The following is a 19162-nucleotide window of genomic DNA, read 5'->3' on the forward strand; positions in this document are numbered from 1 at the left end:
TGTACAACCATAAAGCTTCTTCTTTTTTTGACCAGCACAAATACAGCGTTCAGATTAGTTTTTGAAGGCTAATATAAAATGTGATAGATGAAATCGTGTGCAAAAATTTAAAAAAACATTAGTGAATTTGTGTGAAAGAATCATGTAAATAGGTAAATCAAAAAAATATGAAATTACTACTACTACGTCCGTGTTTTGAGGAGGGTGTCTGTATTTAATTTGTGCCGATATCATTTTGTATTTCATGAATGTTTCAAATATTGTGTTTCGTCTTGAAACACCTAAGGATCATTTTGTAAGTAAGTGTTTAACTTTAACATGTTATTCCTTGGAATTTTGAATGTCTGATATCATATCATACACTGTCTTTAATGTTCAAGTCTCTGTGAGTCTCAACGCAAAGCGGAACAGAAGCTATGGCTTTCAGATCACCAAATAACTTACATTTCCCAGTTGCACACTAACAACTTTCTTTTACATTATTATGTATTTTCATATTCACTGCACAAACAGTATGTATACCTATGGAGTGTATATTTTGCAGTGTCATATATTGTGTGCAAATCTACATGATCTACTGTGGAAAGTGGAATAAATCATATGCAAACGGCTCTCCTTGCTATTTGGTTAGCAATTTGAGTCACTGCGACTACTACAGCTTAAACATTAAGTTTCTTTGTTTACACAAGGCTGAGGTGTACATAACAGAGGACAGTTTCATCCAGAGGATAAAGTAAACTAAAATATATGACAGTCCTGAAGAAAGGTCTTATTTTAAAGAGCTTCTTTTCCTATCTTTATTCAAGAGCGTGTTCTTTCAATGTGGGAGCATGATTTATTGATTTTCTTCACATTTTATAAAAACAAAATGAAAAACCCTTTCCAACTCAAATAGCTCGGCTTGCACTTGGATTTGCTCAAACTGTACGCTTGCACTCATATACTGTATATTATTTCTTGCATGGATTTCATGTGCTCCAGCTCCAGTTCTTTTCCTCGCAGTCATGTTGCTTCTGTGTGCTCGTGAAACATCTGCTCTCAGATTTCTCCTCTGCTTTTGGATTCTTTTTGTGAAATAACCCTGTCAAAATTCTCCAACCAATATAATGCCAGGTGTAGTGTTGACCAAAAAACTGCCTCGTTGCGGCGGCTACCTGTGCCACTAACTGTAACTTGCCCTCTATCCCACCAACAGGAGGGCGATGTAGCTATTATAGGAAAATAAAAAAGTAAGAGGAAAAAAAAAAAGCTGAAGAGTACCCGCCAATCAGGGCAGCTCTAGTGAGCTGAACGCACTGGCAACAAGACAGGGATAATTTCATTGGTCAACACTATAATTGGCATTCTATGCCCCATAATAAGTGTTCATTCATGAACATGGCACAACAGAATACAAATAAGACATTTACAAAGCTTCTGGACACAAAGGAAAATCTATACTTTTTAGCACCGTCAGCAGCGGAACCAGGGACATGCTAAAGCCAAGGATTAGGAAACATGTCGAGTGCTGCTAATGCTGTGTTACCGGAGGGTCGTACTATCACAGAAATAAAGAAGAAATGGTTCCATATCAAAATGGTTTGAGAAAAAATAATGTCTTGTCACAGCCAAGCAAGGGGAAGTCTCCATGATGGACGAAAGAATAGGTGTCACAATAGTTTATGTTGCACTCAGGCATTACAAAAGAGGATGCTCTCATATACAGCCACTTGCATAAACCTGCATGTGGAGAACCCATCATGAAGAGTAATTTATAAAGGATTTTCTAATGAAAATTGTTATGAAATTGTTAGAGAAATTCACTTGAAGCCGATGTAAAAGTAATTATCACAGGACATTTATTCTTGCAAGAAGGAGACTGAGTTGAAACACATACAAATTATGTATCAAGGCTGCTCAGAGGTCTGTCTCTGAGTCTCTGATATTTATACTTCGGATAACACACAAGTGCGTTTGCACAGAATCATTTGCATAAAGCTACGTGGCATGTCTTGAACTCGTCCCTTCCGCACAAGCAAAAGTCATCTTGACGTTTAGTAAGATATACAATCGCCCCTTACAGAAGGTCACAGTGACTGCTAAACAAGGAACATCTGAGATAGCAAGTGTGAAGAGAGTTCACACAGTAGCCACAGACTTCACAGAGCCTTGTATGTTAAACAATAAGAACTGATCATTCTAAAAGTTATTTTTCTCCAACAGAAATATACCTTCTATTAGTTCATTTTATATATTTTTTTGGATAATAAATCTAATTGCACATGACTCTTACATAGGTCTGGACCACTTTTAAATGGGGCTCCTACCTCAGAGAAAATTTAAAATACGAGAAAATTGGTGAATGAGGCAAGTTCTGCTAAATCCCTCGTACAAGCCACTTAAGAATGAATGTGGTTGTAGGAGTGGTTCTTCAATGAGGCTCAATATGTGTGCAAACATAGTTTTGGCAGAAGCAGGGCAAATCAAAGCACATGCAGGGGCTATTTGATTGTTGACAGGGTTGAGTGAAATCAATAGCTCATGCTCTCAAATTGAAAGACCACACTCTTGAATAAAGATAAGGAAAAAAAGCTCCATATAACTATAATGCCTGGTGATACTGCCCCACCAAAATAAAAGTTTGTTTGTTTGATTGAAAAAAACGTAGACAAGAACCTTTTCGTCTAAAATCATCTTTATAAAGAGGTCTGTGCTTCCACATATTTACAGGGTAAACTGTTCCACAGATGGAAGAAAATAGACTTTGAAATTCATTAAATATTGAATTTCACACGCAAGAAGGAACAAAAATGGGAACATTGTTTCTGCAGGATGGAAAAAACACTTTTTTAAAATAAGAAAAAAATAGCCTGAATGTGAATTTATCTTTTAGGCCAGTTTTGCCGGAATCCTCTGCAGAGAAGAAAAACACAGAATGGTTAACAATAACATACTGAGATGTTTGGATTTGCAGAGGCAAAGAAGCTACTGTACATTGCACATAATTACCTATCGGATTTTCCAGCCATGTATGACATACTTCGGTTTCCAGCTCCAAAGCTGGATTTTTGTCCTTTGGGATTTTTCTGTTGGATGAAAGATTTAAATTTGTCACTCACTATTAAAATACACGTTGTTTAATGAACAAATTTATTAACAAACTAAATACCCTTTTCTTGAAATCATGGGCTTGCCGATTTGGATCAAACTGCGTGTTGTCCTTTGGTTTGTTACCTGTGACAACAAAGCAGGTGCACTGAGTTGAACTCATTTCTTTTTAACAATATGATATTGTACAACACCTAACTGAATGTAAAGTGAGTAGAGACATGATGCATACCAGCAAAGACTTTGAGGTTTGACTGACTGTAGTCAAAGGGATTGAAGCTGTCTTGAGGAGGTGGGTCCTTCTTCTCGGGCTTCTCTTCAGATTTCATCAGCTTCTTACTCGGTTTGGGAGTCAACGCTCCAATCTCACTGGCAACCCTCTCTCTTTTCTTTCCGCCGTCTTTTGCAGATTCCTAAAGAAATTGGTCGGTAGCATTATATTCTGTGCAATACTTAGAATATAATTTCAAATAAATGGAATCTTAAATGGCTGGATTTAGTTAAACTAACAAGATAATGATCACTGTTGGATAACTCTTCCCAACTATAGGACAAGTAGTATGCGGTGGACGTTTTGTTATACCAGTTATCAAACAACTTTGATTATTTTGATGTTTTAATATCCTGGAGTTTATCTATTTATGGTCAATTAAATTGCATATCATACATAACTGGAATCTTAAAGGGAATTATAAAGAGATTGATATTAACTGACATTTTTTGCCAAACAGTGTTTTTCTTTTGCTGCATACTTGGCACATGTATGTTTTTGTACCCTACAAAAAAATTGTCATACTGTATAGGCCTCTGCTTGAAAGAATGGTATTGCAGTGACCTCCTAAAGTCAACATTATATTGACTCAGTGATGAAAAAAATCCAGCTTTTGCTGCCATCTAAAGGTTGACATTCTCCCTTTGCTTCATGCTCTGCAGCATCACATTGTTATATCTGTTAACTGACACTGTGTGGAAATGCAGGCACAGAAACCATTAACATATTAACCTACAGGAACCAGTGCAAAAATACTCCCGCCATAGAAGATATGCAACCAGTCTACAAGATTAGACTGAAGTTACAATCTCTGTAATGTACTAACTAGCTATAATAAGGTGGTTGCAGCTTCATGCCAATATCTTAGGTAAAGATTAATGGTAGATTATATGTTTACTTAAGTCTTTTTTATGGTTGGACATCAAACTTGTGAGTCTTCACGAATCATGTGTTCTCCTTGGGATCATTTCTGATCCATTTATCAAACATGCTTTTTTATTTTATTTGATGCAACTGTTCATGAACATGACTCAGGCGAAAGAGAAAACCAGTGATGTTAGAACTCACTATCAGTGCTAATATCAGTGCTAATATCAGTGCAGTAGAAGCTTTGGAAACTTTTCTTTCAAACTGAAATTAGACAAGAAAACTTCACTGCCAAAGTATCGGCGGAAACAGAGTTAGCCGACTGAGCCAATATTTGCCCGCGGTTGGCAGGTTGAGGAGTGTTACTTTCAAGTTCTGCTGCCAACACTTTTGACTATAATGCATGCCACCATGTTTATTTGAAGCCTCCATTTCAGCTTAAAACAAACTTCACTTAATCCATCATCACACAATGGATTGCTGTGATGCATGCCATTACTGTGTGCACTAGTGACTGATGGCTCAAAGCACACCCCGTTAAAAGCAGAGGGGAAGTGGTTCCACCACCAGGGTCAGAGTGGAGACATTTCTTTCTGTTCTGCAGTACCGACAACTGAAGATGAAGACTTTTGTCTAACTGAGCATTTCAAAATGGAGAGAAAACACCATATGGTGGCAAGAGCATGTAACCGAGCATAGCAATGGCCCAGACAGACGGAGCTAACAGGAAGTGGGCTTTTGGGCAGAAATAAGCTGTTGTTGTTCCCAAAGGAGAGAAGAATGTCTCTAATGCTGCAATCCCACGCTGTGCATTATTTTTCCCCGGGCACAACATGTGACAGATATAAATAAGGCCACTGACATGCCTGAGCTGCAGACTGGCAGCAGTGGCTCACTCACTTGTCTTCAGAAAATGGGGGGGGCATTGCAGAGGGTTAAACTGCCGATCACAGCACTATCTTTAATATGCTGTGCCATGCTCCTGGGTGAATATAACACTCGGTGCTTTTCATGGATATGTACCTTCCCAACAGGGACATCAACGGTGAAGTTGAAAGAGTGCAAAAGCCTATCTGAAGTAGCATAGAGGGAACGGACGGACAAGAGAGCAAATGACTCACTGCTGCTTGCTGGCGAACAGTGGCGACGTTCTGGAGAGACTCCTGGTAGCTCTGCTTAGCCTCGTTTCTTTCTTCTGCGGAAATCAACAATAAAAAATGAAATACAATGAGGGACTTTACTCAGAAAAGGTGTAAATTTAGAGCAAGTTTGACTTCATTACCTTTCAATTTCTTTATACGTTCCTTTGCTTCTTCCTTGGCTTTCCTCTTGGCCTCTCTCTTGGCCTCCAACTCCTTCTGTTGATGTTCAATACTCTGCAGTTTCCATCTTTTACTAATCTGTAAACGTGAGATGGTTAGTTATTGTATTTTAACGCACGGCCTCCTCCAAAGTTATTAATACTTTATCAACATAAAACCATTTAAAAAGCAAGCCTAAAAGTGGCCGTCTAGGCATGGCTTACTTGGTTGTTTGACTGTATAACAGCATATTGTACAACCATCAAGCTTCTCCTTTTTTGCCCAGCACAAATACAACTTTCAGATTAGTTTCTGAAGGCTCTACCACAGCTGATTTCTAAGTTTAAACATTTCTAAGTTTCTTTGTTTACAAAAGGCTGAGGTGTACATAACAGAGGATAAAGTAAACTAAAATGTATGACAGTTCTGAAGAAAGGTCTTACTATATAGAGCTTCTTTCCCATCTACATTTAAGAGCGTGTTCTTTCAATTTTAAAGCATGACTCATTGATTTCACTTCACATTTTATATGTAAAAAAAAACTGTCATTAAACTCGAATAGCCCCTACTTGCGCTTGGATTTACATAGTAGTTAAGTGGAACACAGACAAGTCGGGATGTGGATGGAGCCTTTTGATTACCTCAAATATTTTTGAAGATGGGTCAAACTTGGCATTCTTGCTGATGTGCACATCACTGGAGGGCAAGTACTGAAATTACAAGGAAGATAGTTGAATGCTGCGTCTGGTTAAATAAAATGCAATGCAAACAATACTGAAGATGAATCAGGTCATATCTTACCATTCTGAAAGGGTTTTCAAAAGACTCAATGATACGTCTGGCTTTCATTTGCGCAACAGAAGAAGACTCTTGGTCATTCTGTGTTTCCAGCTCCTTCAAAAAGAACGCAGAGTTCTCACATTAGGTATAACAGCTGCACGCAAATTGACCTGAAGAAAGTAAACTAGAAGTTGATCTCTACCTCAAACTGTGTGATTTTAGCCGTCGCTACGAGACCACTTGTTTTCTCTTCACCAACATCCATTTTGTCCTCATCCTCTGAGAAGAGCATCCCTTGTTTGACAGGCATTTCTGAAAATTAGGTGCATTTTTTTAGGCCTAATGGGCTAAAATATATAAAAAAAAAAAAATCACAAATATAATGCAGAACATGTATGTGCATCAAGCTTACCATCAGGAGAACAGTGGTGAAGGACACTCTCAGAGACCTTGGATGTATCATGAGGACCAAACAACGTGACCTCCAGCTGGAAAATTATACAAAATCACATGCATTTTATGCCAGTCATGGTTCCTTCAAAACACTGAACACAAAAACAAAAAATTCCATCTGGATTTATCAGTTTTTAACCGACCTTTTTTAAGGGTGCGAGTCCTTTCGTCTTTTGTGCTCCAAGCTCAGCCTGTGTGAAGTTTAGAAAACATTGCAATGTTTGATTGATTTTGGTAACTTCTTTGACAAGTGACTTAACATTGAAACTACACCACAACAAACACTGCTGCCACCCATCTTTTCTTACCTTAAGGAGAGGCATTTCTCTGGCTTGCTGCACTAACAAATGGAGCTCATTGACATGCTGCCTCACCAGTGGGGGTACAGGGTTGCAGCAGGCAATGATGCCCTGAGGCTCCCTGAGTCGATAAAGACAAAATACTGTGTTGGAGGTTATGAATAATGACACTAAACTAACCTGTTCTACAGTGAGAGAACAGCACTAAAAATGAATCACAATTAAAGTGGGGAATCTATTGAACTTACCTGGGCAGCTCCTCAGAGATCTTGATCATCATATGAGTGGGTAGGGTGAATCTACAACACACAAATATCTCCATGTTAAGACAGATGTAGAACAACTGAATGATTCTAAAAGCAGGGAGATTGTCACAAACATGTGGGCGGCAAAATCTGTCTGGGCACCAACTATAAATAGGAAACGGCTCTAGTGGATTTCCAGAACAGCGAGTCCGTCCATTTTCAAACAGCCTACCCGGTGCTTTCATCTTCCTGCCTGGCCAGCTTGTCCCTCCAGGCAAACAGCAGTCTGAAGGCAGTGAGCTGCTGGGTGTTGAAGGACCGCTTCTGCTTCCTCTGCAGCTCCAAATAGGACTCCTCTGTGTATATAGGCTTTATATATTTCTGTACAGAGGGAAGGCACATGGTGAATCATGACAAATGTCAGAAAATGCAGGTGATTATGGCGTAGAAATGAATAAAATATGACAGCAATAGAGAAACCATGACACTTTTAGACAGAGCCAATTTCGTCAATGGAAATTTTGACAATATGTCAATGTTTTTTTATTTCATGACTAAATTGTAACAATGTATATGAAAAAAAACATTGAAAACAAAAATTAGAATGAAATCTCATAAATCATTATGCCCTGATGAGTGAACATTAAACAATAGTTGGCTCTGCTCTAGCCGACAAGGGCTGCCAATTTAAATAATCATGAACACTCTGGTGCCAAATTTAGCAAAAGGCCCCAGTAGTATATAAAAAGTCAGGTAATAAAGATTCTCGCTGTGTGATAACCAATAATGATTACGGTAAGTCAGTAACGCCTTCTCAGTCTAGATTAGTAAAAACACGGTATGCTTACTTCTCATTGGAATTTTTACAGCCAGGAAACATCCCTCAGCAAAGTCCATTACAGAATCATGAAAGAGTCTAAGAAAATGCTGACTAAAACAAAAACAAAAAGACTAAAATCTAACTTTAGCAAACTACAATTTTCAGTAAGTGACGAAGACTGAAACTAAATTTAAAAGTCTTGTAAAAATCAATACTGCCCTTGCATAGAGTACAGTGGAATAGGAGTATAGAAGATGATTTGTAAAAGAGAACATTGACACGTTTTCAGTGTTGATGGTAAATGCAGCTGATTGAAGCAATAAATTCCCCAGTGTGCTATAATAACCGAGAAAGCTGAATTCTCCTGCTGCTACATTTGATGTACTTCTAGCATTCAGCAGCGTCATGCGACGTAACAGTGACGCAAGGCGAAGAACAACTACAGGCTATTTCAGCTTGGATTACTCTGGGCAGCCAGTATGAGGAAAGAAAGGATCCGCCGTGAGTGAAACTCATTCAAGATTTGTATCCGTTTACGAGATTTCATGTTTGTTTACGTTCGGTAGTCGTAGAGTACTCCTGATTTTCTCCCCTCGTAAGAAGGTTGTATTAGTAGTTCTGTGACATGTTTACATGCTAATTTGAATGCAGTGTGTTTGCTTTAGATTAAGGTTCTAATGTAATGATGAAACTCGTTCAAAGTTGAGCCTCGGACATACTTTCCTTGTTCCGTGGAGAGCAGCAGACTTGTACCGCTCGTGAAGCTGTAATGCACCGCCGTTGACAAAGTGGAAAATAACAAAGAGTTGTTGCCGTCTTGGATCACGGTGGTTCCGACTACGGAGCATCCATGTTTTAATTTGAATACCTGCATAAGTTCAGGTGCAACTTAAGTATACCATGTTTTAGCTGGGCATCAGTAGCTTGAACACAATGCATCCTGTCACAGCCTTGCGAGCAGCGGAAATCAGCTTTCTCTGAGGAATTTATTGCTTCAATGGACTATATTAACCATCAGCACCGATTGGACATCCATATAAAAAAAAAGGTGCTTTAATCCTACTGATGTATGACCTTCAGAGAAATGTCTTTGCTCTTGTTCCAGACGCTCTGCAGCAGGCCCGGCTGCCCGAAGTTAAAGTCCAACAGCTGCGCCCTCACGCGGTCGTAGATGTAAGGGAGGTAGTGGGTGTCTGTCCGGGCATACTGCATCATCTCATCTGGCAAGGGGCTACAAGGCCAAGTGATTGGGACACATTTTATAAGTCAGTAATAATATCTTTTAAGAATAATATTACAAACAATCTGGATTTTCCTGTTACGAGAACAGAAGGAACTCTATCCCTCAGTTAAACCTAAACAATAACTATAAAATGAAGCATCAAGTGGCCCCGTCTCCCTCATACCGAATCCTCCAGTCAGCCAGCTGGTAGCGTTTGTCCGATTCCACATCGCAGAAGTGTTTGAGGAGATGGTCGAGGGAATGTCTGGCCAGGTTCAGAGCTCGGCTGGCCTGATGCGTGTCAAAAAGGTTGACGACATACAAGCCCAAGTCCTTCTGGAGCCACTCAATGTCAGAGTCGGCGCCGTGGAATACCTGAGAACAGAAGAGAACGCATATCCAGCTGAAACCTCTCTGGAAAAGTACCAACTTATTTTGAGAAAAAAAAAGAATTCACTGCTTAGATACAGAAAATATTTGAACCAAAAACACCATGTGACATTTTTCCATTGGGACTATTTTCACAGATCTCTCTGCGGTTCAAGCCCACGCAACACACTTGTTCACAGGTATCCTACGGTGTGTGAGTCACAGTGGCTCCCACAGACACACCACGGAACAGCCACTAACTTTATCAAGCTTTGACGCTCCAAGAAATTTAAGCTCAGAAGTTTTCAAGATTAAATCCTTACAAACTTAATTTTCCAACACTGTTGGGAGTGTTTCTTCTCTAGGTAGAAGATTCAACGGTTCAGACGCAACCAGTTCATAAGGTAGTCTGACGCATCTTTCATTTCAATTCATTTTAAGGCCGTCTTAATTGGTGAGATTTGAGCATTCGATGACAAAGCTGGACACAGCTTTACAACGCAGACCAATACTACAAGTGGAGCAAGTGGTCAGACAACCAGACAGTTTTTCTTTCAATGCCCTCAGTTTAAGTATTGTGATAAACCACTCATTTGGGAAATAAAACTCAACCACCAGAAATATCTCTCATAGCTCCACTACATTGTAAAACGCTGTGTGCACTAGACTTGGACACCGGGATTATAGTTCAACACAATACCATGATAATGGTCCTCACATTTCCATGATTACAATAGATGGATAATCAATTACGCAACGGCTATATTCAGTCTCTCTCTCTCTCTCTCTTGCTTTCTTCATGCTTCACTTCATTGTTGTTGAAGCATATCAAAATGTAATTAATTAATAAAAAAGAAAATTCTGTTAAACCCCCCCCCCCCCCCCCCCACACACACACACACACACACACACACACACACACACACACACACACACACACACACACACACACACACACACACACACACACACACACACACAATGCAGTTTCCCATTTTAAAAATCCAATCAGACATGTAATCTCATCTTCCCTTTAGACAATTCAAGTCACAGAACAAGATACAGGAACATATCATTTGGGGAGCGCTTCGATTACCTTGACAATTGCCGGGTCAGTAAACGCCTCGTTGAGGATGTACAGCTCGCTGCGGAGCTCAATGGTGTCGATGATGAAGTCCTCCTCTCTGGTGGAGATCTGCATCAGACAGGTGAGGCCGAGGAAACTCCTGTAGGAGTGGTGCTGCAATGGAGAACAGCTAATAAAAACACTTATACAGAAGAACCTACAGGCTTTGAAATCAATATTAACCACAGAATTTAATCAATGCCTTCCTGACACAAAATATCAGCATTATAACCCTCACAGAGGCTCAATCTGTTGCCCTGGATCACATTACTTGTTATAAGCATACATAATATCATGCCCACTCCCAGCACATCCAACAACTTTTTCTAATCCCGTACCTCAAGGTCCACTGCAAATTCAGACACTTTGCAAAGCTTCTCATTCAGATCCACCAGATCCTCCAGTGTGTCAACGAAGGAGCACTTGGTCTCAGCCATTGGCTTGAACATCTAAAAAAAGAATCCACAAACGACAGATTTAGTAGAAGCCTAACCAAGAATGAGAGGATCACAGGTTTGTAGGAGCACTATAACCGACCTGCGGTTCTGCCTTAGACAGAAGGCCTTCTGGGATTGTAAAATGATCCAGTTCATATTGGTATGGGTGTGCAAACCTACGTGGATCAGAATCACAAGTTAAGATGGACAAAGATGAATAGGAAAAGATTGAATATTATTATTACAAAAGAGACAAGTCTTACATGTCTTCAACATGTTCCTGAGTTCTCTGATGGTGAATGAAGTCGGCCAGTGCAGCTGGGACATCAAGGTCCTCGGGTCTCTCTTTACGGATTTGTTTGTTGGTGAAATCTACGATTGGAGAGCGAGAGAACAGATATCTTACAAATGTTTATGAGTTTATAGAAAACAGATGTGAGGAAGAGACTTCAACTTACAAGAAGGAAGAGGCTTTATTGCATTGGGCTTGATGAAGATCTTGGGAATAAATGGTGTGTTGCTGTTGTCCACTTTTTCCTTGAATTTCAGCTGAGGCCTCGCAACGTTCTTGGCTTGGAGCAGTCGGAACGTCTCAGAACGACTTGAACCCTGATCAATAAAAGAACTGATTACCAAAAAGGTGTATAGAGCCGGTATGAAGTGATTTGACGACTTGATGCATCCCAAAAACAACTCTGGCATCTGCAGTATAAGAGCTGAGAGGTTAATTAGCCAACCATGCGGTTCCAGCTGGAAACGACAATCTTGGGAGGCTGAAACCCGGCGGGCAGGACGGGCTGCTGGGTCCTGTTCACCCCATCAGCTTCATCAAGAAGAATCCCCTGGAAATCAGATATGAGAGCTTAGTTGGTTTGAAAAAAACGTGTTCCATGGAGAAATTTACAAAAACACCAAAGCTGTAGGCCATACCACTCGTTCGAGAATGACGTCGTTCGAGTCCACAACCAAGTCAAACCTCTCCTCCAGCCCCGTCAGCTTGTTCCGGTCTCTCAGGTGAGATCTGCAGCCGTGGTGCTGCATTGTCTGACTCATGCTGACACAGGGAAACAGTTGAGAGAACTTATTATGTCTGAGGCTCAGTCAGGCTTGCTTTCAGTATCGCAGTTAGCATAGAAACAGGATGTGATGTCAATGGGTTGACAAAGGTAATCAGGAAATGTTGAGAGGAGCAATCATAGACTGTGAATTGACTAAGAGAGTGATACGGCTCTCAAGATTTAAAGTGGTGCTTTGTGTGATCTTTGTGGGGAGACTCAGTTTAACAGATCTCTCAATCAAAGCAACTAATTAGTTGACAAAATCGTATGAGTGTAAGTTGACTAGAGAGTGATGTTCCAGTATGTAGTCCGGTAGTGTACAACACACTGGGGTGACATGACACCACTCAAATCAATTAGGACCATAATTTTTTACAGGCAGGATGCATCAAAACTACATATTCCTGAATTGTGTCAGTTGCATGGGCTTTAACTCAAGTGAATGAGAGGAGCGGGTGCAAGTCTGACTGAGAATGAAGCAATACGTATACATTATACATATATTCACACTCACCAGTGCAAGAGCTTGTCCCCTTGACTTTCACAGAACTCTCGGAATGCCGGGAAGCTTCGATAGAAATCATACTCATCTCCAGCTTGAGGCAAGCCGGCGGATGCTTTGGTGGCAGATAACACGGCACCCAATCCATACTGCAGAGGAGAGACAGGCTGAGCCGTTAGACATCACCAATAGAATAAAATGTATTCAAATCTAAAATATAGGTCAGGGAAACGCTGCAACGTCTGTAAAGTATGCTTCTTTTGTGTAACGTCTGATATAAGGGTTTTCACAACAAGGATATTCCTAAACACTGAAAGGTGGCAGTTAACGTTACATATTTAAATGTACATAAATGCAGTGTTTATATTTTACTAGAAGGACTGAACATGTGTTAATAACGTTGTTGATAATGACTTGTTTCAGCCTAAATGTGGCTAATTGTTTGCTTTTTTTATAACTTACTTATCACTTTAGCTAACATTAGCTAAGTGGAGTAGCTTTGACTACAGCCCTAAACTCACACTGGTCCTTACTCAGTAATCTTAAACAATCACTTTTAGAAGAGTCAATATGAAACTATTAATCGACACAATAAAGAGATTAGTCAAATATGCGAATTACCTTGCAGCTTTAGCGTTAACGTCACATGAAAACATCTATCGTTACCTTGAAACAGGCATATCTTTTATAGCTAATTAACACACCAACACAGCTCCACCCTCGTGTTGTCGACCACTAACAATTACTTTTAATATGAAGATAAACATCAAAACACATATTTTTTTCAACAGATAGCTGTGCACGTCTTCCACCAACAGTTAACTTATAATGTGACTGCAGCTCGTAGCCAACAAGCACATCCACGTTGCCCACCCGAGTGCGAGGCTTGAACTCAAAAACTGCGTCCAGCTTTTGGTTCGTTCACTTACTTTAACAAAAGCATCCGCGTTTCTAAAACCGGGACACAGTTCGTCTTTTTCCTCGTCGTCGGTTTTGGAGTTTGAGTCTTGAAGGCCACTGTTTGTGGAATCACTACTCTTAGATGAATCCATCATCTTGTTTGGTGCTGTGTACATGTGAGCCACAGGAAGCAGCTCCTGCCATGAGCGGCTAAAAGGAAGTTGAAATGGAGACAGCGCCCCCTAACCGCGTGGAGTGGACGTGCAGCAAAACGACGGACTATGTTTTCTACAATTTATTGAGAATTTAACAGAAATATTGCTACATGATCACGTGCAAAATGTTTGCGTTTGTATAATGACATTTATAAAGCTTATTTCACATACCTAATCATTTTAGGTTGTCTTTATTTTAATGTTGTGTTGATTAGTACCACTCAGATTGAGATCCAAATCTAGATTGGTCATGCATCTTGTCATTACATGGCCAGGCTCTGGTCCTCCATGTGCCCGTTCAATGCAGTGTCACTGCAGTCACTGCCTCCCTTGGCTCACCCATCCAATCTGACCACATGTGTTGCACCAGGATGCTGGCACCATGCGGGGGCAGTATTGACATTTGCAATATGTAGCTACTAAACTACAGCATCTGCACTGAATTTGTGTGCCACAGGGGTGAAGTCACATACACTAATCGTGTCTTAGCCAATATCTCTGTGAGGGCTATCTAACCCATATCTGAATATCTGCACTTTGCAGTTTTCAGCAATAGAGGTGATGTTGTGGGTATTCTAATCATCCATGAATGGCCTCTCTCCAGTGTCTTTACAGTAGCCCAGTGTTGTGATTCAGCGGTCAATAGAATGTGAAGAGCCATTGCCGAAGTATTGACACACCAGCTCATTATGGATGATCTGTGGTGTGTAGGGAGAATCCTCTCTTTTCTTCACTTCCTCTTCCTATTGATCTCTTCGCAGGGTCTTCTCCCTCTTATTATCTTAAAAGCATCTCTGCAACACCGGCTCAATCAATATTTCACAGTAGCTTTCCTTCAGTTTTAGTGAAAGGCATCTTAACTTTAGCAGATATATGCTCGAATAAAAAAATATGAATCAGTATTCTTTGTGTAAAGCTACTGCACAAAGCCTACTCTGAACTACTTTCAGATAGTGCATTTTTTTTGATAGATTCAAAACCTTACTTTCTCTATGATGATAGTTCTTATTATATATTAAAACAATTACTATATGCAGCAAAAAACGTTTCAAATGTGTTCTTTATCCACTGAATAAGACATTACTGCTGCCATTTACTCTCATTTAAATGCTTTTTCATAATATTATGCATTTTATAGCTTTGATGGTGCCTCAAGGCACCACTCAAAATCTTCCTGCAGTAAAAGACACTAAAACTGCTGATGCTGAAAATGACACCGTGCCACACATAACTCAAAGAAATTCAAGAGAAAATCCTCAGTGTATTGTTTTTATTAACTCCCTCATTTAGAAAACACAAATGCACCAAACAATATCGTACATGCACAGCTTCAGCATATCAAGATCAGCTGATGTCTTTTCAATGTGAAAACGTTACGGCCACGATCTCACGGAGATCACCCAGACATCAAAATACTGAGGAGTCACAACAGAAAGGCCAAGCGTTGTCACCGGAGCTCTAATTGTATTTCTTCATCAATCTTTATGAAATTAAAAATGGACTACCTTGTAACAGGTAGTGTTTGTGTCACTGCACCAAAAGGCTGTGTGTGTCAGCAACTGCTAAGAAATGTTTCGCTCTGCTCATGTATTTTTCAGATTCTGGGTGTGACAGAGAATTACAATTGGAAGTAGGACACCACAGTTTGGTCTCCCAGTTGGGGGCGTTGCTTCAAATCACAACAAAATACATACAGTACAGTTTACTGTATGAAGTCAAGAGAGATCTCGTCGCACCGGCTCTGAATCGTTATTTTAAAGCAACACTTGACCTTTGTGCAGAATTTTTGTTAGAAACAAAATAAAATGAACAATCAGGGAACCATTAAAAAAAAGAAAATCAAAGTCAAACTCAAAACATCTCCACAGTACTGATACGCCACAAAAACAAAGAGGTTGGCAATGCTTCTATGTACCCCAGACACAAGTTAAAAAACTGAGTAATGTTGACTTTTTTTTCAGTTCATATAATCAATAAATCAGCCAGAAAGATGCATTTCCTGTGTAAACATTTGTTAGCTTAACAATGACATTCTGTAATGAATGAATGTATACAGATCAACCCCACATAAAGCCACCAAAACAACAAAACAGGATTCAAAGACCGCTTTCAGAAACACTCATCCTGGTCAGAAAGCCTTCTTCACATGTAATACAAACTGGTACCTGACATGGCCTTGGATTCTGGAGCTTTGTTTCTACTTGTTTCTTTGCACCTGCAATCCATAGTAATTTGATAGAAAAAGAGGCATTTCAAATTCTCCCTGGGTTAAACTGAATCTTTTTTTTTAACCCTCCATATTGACCTTGTATTACTTTATTTGAATGTCTGCAGTGCTTCAGTTGCCCAAAGCCCCGAACACACACACACACACACACACACACACACACACACACACACACACACACACACACACACACACACACACACACACACACAGACCTTGAATCTTCATGGTGTCATCTTGATGGGATTGTCCTGATTTAGTTCTCCCTAAATCCTGATACATTAGTCTTGTGTGGGTGTCATTAGTACCATTACTCCTATGCCCTTTCCCACAGAAGCCCCTCAAGCCTGCTCTAATTCATTAAGATGTTTTAATGTCTGCTAGATCATGGCACATATCAGGCTTTCCATTCTTCAAGTCAGACTGTTAAATAGACCCTTGTGTTGTGTGCTGACAGATTACTGGTATATCTGCTCCTGCCACTTCAGGGCTATTGAAAGGTAGGGTGAAGCAGGTCTGAATACCTGAGCGGTGGGGTTTGGCTGAAATATATAACTAAACAATGACAACACATACCACATTAAAAAAGCCAATACAATTGACAAGAAAGGACAGATTCACAAAGTATTAAAGCACAGCTGACCATACATTTTGCCATATAATGTCTAAGCTGGTGGCTAGATTTCAATTATCAGACTGGCACAATTGGCAGCACTTTAAACCCCTCGTCTCGACTGCAATGGCTGATTATGCACGTTATGCACTGGCACGACTACTGTGTGTTGCGTGATCCAGATGGATGTAGACTATGGCTCCAACTAATGTCAGTCAGTCTACAAAATATAAGAAAATTAGGAAAAATGCACATCACAATTTCCCAGAGCCATCAAGACACCATACCATGGATATCATGGCCGCTGAGATTTCTGGATTCCTGATTGGCTGACAGGCGTTCCTTTATGTCTGGTAACGGGACAGTATAACCAGACACTTCTGACACAGGTGTTTGTTTGCTACTATAAATTAATGAACCAGTATTCAATTGATTTGACAAAATAATCCTTACTTAAGGTAAATTTAGCATTCTCAAGTCATCTTTCAACCAGGTCTCAGTTTTCATCAGCACATGGAGTTTACTCAGTTGTGTTGGAGGTGGTGGACAACAAGAGTCACCTGACAAGTTAGAAACTACCGTCATGTGATGCTGATTTGTGCTTGAAAGCTAGTAAATACACCTTGAGCTGAGATTATTTTCCCTATTTTGTGTTCCAGAGGTAAAAAATGCTCAGAAAGTATAACACTGTTGACTCTGTTAATTCATGATTTGAGTGTTCTCAAGTAAAGTATTCTTTAAAGGAATGGTTCAAAATTGGGAATTTGGGAAATATGTTTAAGTTGTAAGATGAAAGTGTCAGAAAGCCAGCAGTTATAGCCAGGGGTAAAATGCGATAATTGTTTCAATATGGGAATATTGTTGTTACAGTATCAATCAGAAAAGTGATATAAAACTGTTATATAATTAACAGAATGCCTGAATGATAGTCCTATTTTGATGACATATAACAGTTTGTTGGCATGTGGCCATGGTATGAAGTTGGATAGTACCCACCGACTTGGATTCTGTGAAGGCAAATGGATTGCAATCGAACGCACACTTATTGGGTTTGTTTGGCATTTTTTCCTTGATAAATGACCAAAATGACTTGTTGTTGATTATTTTCTGATGAATGACTGATTGTTTCAGCATTAGCGTTGAAGGAAATACACTGGCAGTCGTATACCTCTCCCACTACTGCTGTATACAGGCAGATGTAATCTTTGTGAATGCAGAGTTAAGTCCAATCCATCAATCAGCGGGCCATCACAATAGCTGGTCTGAGCCATTAAAACCTCATGACACACATTCAGCTCTCCACAATCAAATGATAAAAGGTAAATGGCTAACACTGGCACTGTGAGCTGTTTTTACGAGTTTCATCTGGAACAACTTTAATGGATCAGGTTAAGATGAAGGCGGAACGTTCTGGAACACTGACTGACTAGAGTTGATGAGTGGCGGTGTCACAAGAATCTCCAAAGGCACGGGCATGGGTGAATAAACATGTTCCTACTCACCAATTCAGGTGTGGAGAGGAAAACTGAAAATATTCAAAAATACAAAATACAACTTCTGTTCACGGCCCTCTGCAAGGTACACTGAGACCTTCAATAATAAGAAACTGTGAGGAATAAAATGTTGAGGAAACCAGCTGTCTTAGCAACAACAAGAAGGCTGAAACTACTTTGGCACATGGATGGAAGTAAGGCATCTGTATCAATCTAGAGTCGAAAAAAAAAAAGAGTTGAAATGGAGCATTGTTCCAACCTGCAAAAATGTCAGACCTACGTAAAAAAAAAGCTCAAGCATTTACGGTTAATCAAGTGCCTGACAGCACACTCCACTCTTGTGCTGCCTCATACCCGCAATCTATAACTGCAAAATAGTATGTGGTCACCTCCAAAAATTAGAGAAAAAACTCAGCAACTTTCACAAATTTCATAAAAATAAAAAAATACCAATAAGAAGGTTGAAAAACAGAGCAGAGTTTGTCATGGTGTCACGACGTTGACCTGAATGTTGATATTGCGATGGCGACGAGCAGGTAGAGGGGGGAGATGTACGCACTCCAGGCTCTGGAGCCGCGGGCACTCATACCTGGAACACAAAAAAACACACAATAAACTGATGTGAAACCTGCTGGAGGAAGCAGATGGTTTTCCTTATCTTTTGTTTGAGCTCTCAGCTATGTTACCTGTAGATGCAGCTGAAAACAGATTTGCCTTCTAACTGAAAATTAGATACTTAAATTTCCAAATCATAAATCATACACACTGATGTTTCACAGGGAACTTAAAATGTGGTAAAAACGTATTCATGTACTGGCTGATGACTGCGATTGTAAGTAAAAAATGTATTAAGGGAGTTGGGTGTAACGGTCCAGGA

At 39.9% G+C, this 19162-nt stretch overlaps 2 protein-coding genes across 4 annotated transcripts in view; both read right to left on the minus strand.

The window, feature by feature from the left end:
* Nucleotides 1-1815: 1815 nt before the first annotated feature.
* exosc10 (exosome component 10) lies at nucleotides 1816-13925 on the minus strand. The gene is made up of 25 exons (XM_068733433.1): nucleotides 13767-13925; nucleotides 12850-12986; nucleotides 12208-12331; nucleotides 12015-12119; nucleotides 11736-11886; nucleotides 11541-11649; nucleotides 11378-11453; nucleotides 11179-11289; nucleotides 10811-10954; nucleotides 9530-9720; nucleotides 9198-9354; nucleotides 7536-7684; nucleotides 7307-7357; nucleotides 7068-7179; nucleotides 6903-6950; nucleotides 6719-6794; nucleotides 6509-6618; nucleotides 6328-6420; nucleotides 6168-6236; nucleotides 5508-5625; nucleotides 5347-5420; nucleotides 3320-3500; nucleotides 3149-3213; nucleotides 2989-3065; nucleotides 1816-2892 (listed from the first exon to the last, which is right to left on the minus strand). Exons 1-25 carry the CDS (start codon nucleotides 13911-13913, stop codon nucleotides 2862-2864), a joined length of 2706 nt encoding a protein of 901 aa, XP_068589534.1. The 5' UTR covers nucleotides 13914-13925; the 3' UTR covers nucleotides 1816-2861.
* Nucleotides 13926-15213: 1288 nt separating this feature from the next.
* The window catches only part of cntn3a.2 (contactin 3a, tandem duplicate 2), a 31690-nt gene continuing 27741 nt past the window's right edge, over nucleotides 15214-19162 (minus strand). For all 3 annotated transcript variants that reach the window (XM_068732912.1, XM_068732911.1, XM_068732910.1), the window contains one exon: nucleotides 15214-18874. In XM_068732912.1, the coding sequence (XP_068589013.1) occupies nucleotides 18777-18874 (98 nt within the window). In that variant the 3' untranslated portion in view covers nucleotides 15214-18776. The remainder of the gene's footprint in view (nucleotides 18875-19162) is intronic.

The sequence above is a fragment of the Cebidichthys violaceus genome, unplaced genomic scaffold, assembly GCF_023349555.1.
Source record: "Cebidichthys violaceus isolate CVI_PGR_0920_01 unplaced genomic scaffold, fCebVio1.0.p SCAF_6, whole genome shotgun sequence".
NCBI lineage: Eukaryota > Metazoa > Chordata > Actinopteri > Perciformes > Stichaeidae > Cebidichthys > Cebidichthys violaceus.

Excerpts from the sequence above, each read along its gene's own strand:
- exosc10 (XM_068733433.1), bottom strand. The coding sequence starts at position 13,913 with ATGTACACAGCACCAAACAAGATGATGGATTCATCTAAGAGTAGTGAT. Across the intron at positions 7,685-9,197 it reads GCAAAGACATTTCTCTGAAG|AAATATATAAAGCCTATATA; the intron begins GTCATACATCAG and ends CCCTCTGTACAG. Across the intron at positions 6,951-7,067 it reads GAGAAATGCCTCTCCTTAAG|GCTGAGCTTGGAGCACAAAA; the intron begins GTAAGAAAAGAT and ends AACTTCACACAG.